Here is a 6141-nt window from a genome sequence, read left to right on the forward strand (position 1 = left end):
ATATACATATATATATACATATATATACATATATATATACATACATATACACATATATATACACATACATATATATATACATACATATACACATATATATATACATACATATACACATATATATACACATATATACACATATATATACACATACAGTACATACATATATACATATATTTCTTTTGTTCCCCCTTCAGGTAAACACTGTTTACCCTGTTAGCACCGTTAGCTCCTAGCTACCGGCAGAGACATTTCCATGTGTGCAGGCAGACAATCCTGGTTGTATAGGTTGTAGCGGTTGCAAGCAATACTGTGGGAGGAAAAATGTATGTGTCTTGAAATATATTTGTGTAAAATCAATCATATCCATACTTTGAAATGTATCCATGTATATTCACATTCATACTGCGATATTGGCCTGTATCATTGTTCACGACACTGAGACAGAGAGTCTCGGATAGCGGCCTTGGAGCCCGGGTGAAGATAGAGGGGGGATGAAGCAGATAAACAAGTAGGCCAAGATTTCTAACGCAGGGCAAGAACGGGATCCGGTCGCTGTGACGGGCGGCCAGAAGTGAAATCAGAAGAAGACGAGTGTGGAAGGAGACTGTGGTTAATCAAAAAACCCTCTGTTATGACTTGTCCGAGGTGCACAGTGTAACTTGTCTAGGTGAAAGTTCAGAAGAGGAGGAGGACATCTCCGAAGGGGGGGGGGGGGAGACTTAGGGTAGAATGGAGGTATAAAGTAATGAACAATGCTATTGTGAAGAGAGTTGACTCCGGACAGCTCGGTTTACTTGTATACTTTGTGATACAAATAAATCTGCGTGAACTGAAGAAAATCCAATCTCTCTTGTGTTCTGTGGGTGTTCGTTACTGAGGTCCTAACAGTGAGATCCTGTGGTGTCTCACCACGAGTCAGATAGATAACAGTTACTGAGCCAGCCGTTAGGTAAAGTCAAAGAAGCGGCTCATCAACAGGAAAAAAACCACAACAATAACATGTAAATAGTCAATTTTTCTAGATCTGGCCCAAAAGGGATAGATTATGGGCATCTTTTTACTGGAGAAGTTTCAATACTACTTGCTGCTGGGTTATTTTGGGCGATACTTTAAAGATATCTGAGTTAACAAAGAATACAAAACCTCAGGTTCCATTTAAAGTTGGTTTCAGTTCCTTACAAGAAGGCTGACAGCTTGGCCAGGATGAGTTGGCTTCAAGAGGTTCCCAAGCGCTTTAAGGGCTTAAATGAGGATACACATAATAATTATTACACTACACACTATAAGCTATTACATTACCATTTTTTGTTGTTGTTTTTTTCTGGTATTGGCAATGGATTTTTGCTTCTGCAATAGAAAAGGGATGACCAATTGGAATCTGGAACATAAATGTCTACTAGTAGCTGTTGTAAGACCACAGCAGCTCAGAGACCTACTGTGAGAGATGGAGCCTCTTCAAAGCACCTGCCAAGAGCTCAGCTGCTGCATACTGAATCAGCTGCAGCAGTGAAAGGTCAACTAATGTCATGTTTTGCATAACTGTGATGAAGATAAAATCCGTTTGGGAAGAGATGATTTGCCTGATGCTTTTGGTCCCTCTCCTCTTTCCCTCCCTTCATTCTGCTCCCACACGGATATCCATGATGAAAGTGACAGCTCTTCCTTTGCTACACTCACATGTAACTGTACCTGCAGTTCAGACAGCTGGTCCTTTAAGGCAGCAGCAGTTATTTCTGAAGTGAGCTGAGAATAGTAGGGTTTTCGTACTTGTGTTGTTTGAAGAGTCTCAGACTCCAAACCTAAAACCAAATGTCAACACCTTGACCATGTCTGGATCAACTGTGAGTCAGCTTTCTACACTATGAACATTATCAAAACCAAGTACAATGAGCACTTACAGATGTGTATGACATTGGCTCTAACTCCACTCAAGCCAAGATTCAAACTAGTAGCAGGGCAGTCGCAGTCCCATTTCTCTTACTAGAAAGGAAGTATGCTCGATAAAATGTTTAAAATAAATAACTAAATAAGAATAAAGAACAAGGGGGGATGATCAAACTAAGTCTTCATTGTGCTAAGACTAATCTTATTTAAGGTAAAGATAGTTATTTTAAATGATCCTACTTTGAAAATTGACAATAAATGTTGTTGAAATGATATGGAAATGCACATACTGTAGTTGAGTTTGTTTGACAGATTTAGGGGTAAACTATAGGATGCAAATATACATTATGAGGTTTGAACGTCTGCTGGGAGGAAATTTTTGTGTTTGTGTCTTTGAGTGTTAATTGAATGCCCCTGCACTAGCGTAAGCTAAAGAGCAAAGTAATACATCTTTGTGATTTAGGCACATTGAGATCCCTGTTTCACATTATAGAGTCACCTGGTTCAGTGTAGATATCAAATGTTGATTAAAGCTGGACCAATCAATACATCCTTCCACAGTTTTGAGGTGAGAGGTAGATTAGGATACATATTGATCTGATGAGCATTAAAACATAATAATAGCTCATGATAAAGCTAGTAAGAGTCCATTAGGTTTAGCTTGACTTTCCTGTATTTCTTAACTTTTATTTACAAAAATCTTGTACATGTGTTGATAGTTACGTAATATATGCAAAGTAGTGCGTGATGTCATCTAGTGGCTTCTTGAACAGACTTAGCTACTTTCTGCTGAAAATAGTTTTTCAGTGGAAGAATAACCCTGCCAGTGATCTCTGGTGGGCAATCTATCGAATGGTGACACTGTTCCTGAATGACCTCAAACCTAGTTTGACATTTCTGGACTGCTATTACTTGTGGGCCGACATATGTACTGATATGTCTGCAATTATTTGATATCGGCATGGCTAATCTACCTGTCTGGCTCTAATACTTAGGGTCTTTGTGTTTGCAATAAGAGGGGCTCTGAGCAAATACAAACACAGGTGTGGTGTCTCCATCACCTGATGAAATCTATCACTTGTTAGACAAAGTATGAAACCATTTCTCTTTTGGCAGTTGGTAGGTAGGTGACTGGCAGGATTCCTCTGTACATGCGTGAGTGAGTGCACCTACAGAGCTGTTGAGGATCATGAGGCACTGGTCGAAGTGGTGATGCTCCATGGTGGAGTGGCAGTAGAGCTGGGCCAGTGGGTGGTCGCTCCTGTACACACACAAGAAGAAACACACAGAGTGGATACAGCGTGCTCATACATTCATACATATACTTATATGACTCATGCTCTCCTACTGTACCTCTGTATGTAGGAGTTGTTGACTCCTCTGTGGTCCAGATCGTGGCTCAGAGTTGCAATCATCAGAGCCAAGACCTCCAGATCACTCAGGTTATTCTGTCAGGAGTGGAGGAAGTAACACACACAAACTACATGTAAAACACACACAAACTACATCACGTAATGGCAGCTGGTTAACAGATGACAATCTTTTGGAACAATTAAACCAAACAAAAGCCTCACAAAAGCCGTGTACACTTGTGCTGTCGTAACTCTCCATACATTGTTGGCAGTGTGGGCGCTCAGCACAAAGCCTGGAGTGGACAGCACGACCGTTTCTGCATATGACAGCTTTTACAGCTTTTACACCAGAGATGAAAGCATGGCTCCACCATTGTCAATACTGATATATCCAGCAGCTGCTGATAGTTGCTAATATTTTATGCAGAAATGCATGTTACATGTTTTTGTGTCACAGAAACCACTAGTATTCAGAGTTTTCCAACCTATTGTATTCCTGGTGCTGTAGGAAGTATTTTAATTCTGACCATTCATTATAGATGCTGTTTAATTTAACCCATTAGCTACAAATCATGTGAATTAAACATTACTGCCAAACACTTTCCAAAACACACTGAAGGCTTTTCATTTCCTACATTCTGAGCCAGTTGTTTCAATTAATATGACTATACCATGAAAGACAACTTGCAGAGACTTTATTTATATATTCTTATTTGTTGATCAAAGTTATTGTTGCACGGTTATACACATGGAAGCAGGAATGCTGCAGGGAAGCTATTTGAGATATGAGACTTCAGTCTACAGCTGTTTTCTTTTTCTTGTTCATCAATGGGGTTTGATTCTCCAACAAGATTGTGAATTCAATGCTTTTCAGCAGCAAACTATTCATTCTTGGAATTCCAAATGTTTAGCAACTGGCAATTTAACAAATCATCTCATCCTAATCAGTGATCGGCTGCACTGACCTGGAGGCGTCCTGACTTGAGGAGGGTGAACATGCTCTGGGCAGTGTTGAAGGCATGTCTCCAGTTGTGATAAGCCACATTCTTCCTGTAGTTCTTCTTCACACTCAGAACCCACTGGCACAAACTCTACGGAAGAGGGAAAGAGCAGAAAGAGATATACTTCAACCCTTGTGACCGACTTTTCCAGGGTTGGATGTGCACCACGTGCCTTTTTGATAATAGCTGGTATTCAAATAATGTCTTGCAGGGACAATTGAGAAGGGGTGGAATAAGTACTCTAATTTATATACTTATAAACTTATATAATAATTTCAGCATCAGACAGATGAATATGGAGGAAGTGTTGAGTTTGTATGAATGGCAAATTAAAACAGAAGATCAGAAAATTAAATCAAAATATAAAGAAATATATGTAGATATCTAGAAACCGTAAATATAAATGTATGTATGTAAAAATAAAGATTTAATATAAGACTTATAATTTAATAATAATAACAAACGTTATTCAAACAGCACTTTTAAAAACAAAGTGCTTCACATGACCAGGATTCAAATATTTCAGGACTGAATTGCGGCAAATAAAATCAGACAATTGAAATATTATGAAAATAAAAGGGAATAAAATACCCAACAATAATTTGAGATAAAAGTGATAATAAAAATAAAACAGATAAGACCTGTTGAAAATAAAACAGTGCATTATAAAATAAACTTTTTAATAAGATCTTAAAACAGGAAGTTTGTGAGCTGAAGTGCCCTGGATGTATAATCTAACCTTTCTATTTTTAACAACTCAACATAAACAGTTTCTTGTTTGTACTCATCCATGCGAGTCCGGGCGAGTCTGAAGGGTTTTAAATAGTCTGGTTTTAGTGAAGATGCATGTGTTTTCGGAAATAGTGAGAATGTGATAGGATAAGTGAGACGGGTTGATTGATATTTTCATTTGTTTTAGGAGTGAAATATTCCTTAATTTACTACAAACTGACACATGCTGAACCTGGAGAGGCTGGATTACCAACTGGCCCAATGCGCCCAAGGTTCACAGCAAGTCAACTAGTCATGGTAATTTGACCCCTTAAGTATACTATTGATTAAGGAAGAGCTTTATTGTTGAATATGTATTGTGCTAACATGTTGTATATTACAGTTGTGTTAATCAAATTAACACAAGCTAACTCAAATGAGGTATTCAGTAATGAGGAGTTGGAGGCAAAAGTGTATTCACATTGCACAACAGCTACCAGGCCTTAACTTTAGGGGAACCAGGGGGCTTGACTGGCAGGATGTTTGCCCTTTCTGAAATTGATGACTCAGCATGCTGCTAGCTAATCAATACTCTGTGCTTTTTTAGTCTTTACTTTACTCCATGTTCATTATGAGCACACAGCGACTCACACAACTCAAATGATGATTCAGTTCCTTTACCCTTTAATCTTTGATTATAACGAAGAACTCTAGAACATTAAATATGTTAGAAAAGTAACTCAGTAATAACATGTTGTGCAGTTTAACCCCCAGGCTGTGATGCTCTGGGCTGTTCCAGCTCCCGGTGTGAACGTCAGCCTGCGCAGCTGGAGGGCCATAATCTCCTCCAATCAAAGGCTCTTTTTATGAAGCCTCTCTCCGCAGGCACTCCGGAGGTCAGCCACCAACACACAAGGACCTCTTCACGTGGAGAGAGCGCGCTGAGGATGTGAGCCAAACCCGGCAGCAGCCAGGCGGTGCTGGTGCTGAGGGGGAGCCGGACGAGGAAGACGGTGGGTCTGACAGACGGCCGTAATGGAGGCAGAGAGTGTGTGGGATTTTTTGCTGTGTCTGTGTGGTCTCTCAGTTAAGGATGCAGGCAAATACATAAATATGAACTCACTTGCATTCACTCATCATCCAACACACACACACACACACACACACACACACACACACACACACACACA

At 39.6% G+C, this 6141-nt stretch overlaps 1 protein-coding gene across 4 annotated transcripts in view; it reads right to left on the bottom strand.

Annotated features, from left to right (window-relative positions):
* Positions 1-193: 193 nt before the first annotated feature.
* The window catches only part of pde5ab (phosphodiesterase 5A, cGMP-specific, b), a 75064-nt gene continuing 69116 nt past the window's right edge, over positions 194-6141 (bottom strand). For 3 of the 4 annotated variants that reach the window (XM_031874267.1, XM_031874265.1, XM_031874264.1), the window contains exons 14-16: positions 4205-4330; positions 3241-3335; positions 251-3148 (exon numbers count right to left, since the gene is read on the bottom strand). In XM_031874267.1, coding sequence (XP_031730127.1) covers positions 2962-3148; positions 3241-3335; positions 4205-4330 — 408 coding nt within the window. In that variant the 3' untranslated portion in view covers positions 251-2961. Of the gene's footprint in view, positions 3149-3240; positions 3336-4204; positions 4331-6141 lie in introns of all 4 variants that reach the window. The other variant, XM_031874266.1, reaches the window with a different exon arrangement.

This window comes from Anarrhichthys ocellatus, unplaced genomic scaffold (assembly GCF_004355925.1).
Source record: "Anarrhichthys ocellatus isolate YVR2014 unplaced genomic scaffold, GSC_Weel_1.0 scaffold79, whole genome shotgun sequence".
NCBI lineage: Eukaryota > Metazoa > Chordata > Actinopteri > Perciformes > Anarhichadidae > Anarrhichthys > Anarrhichthys ocellatus.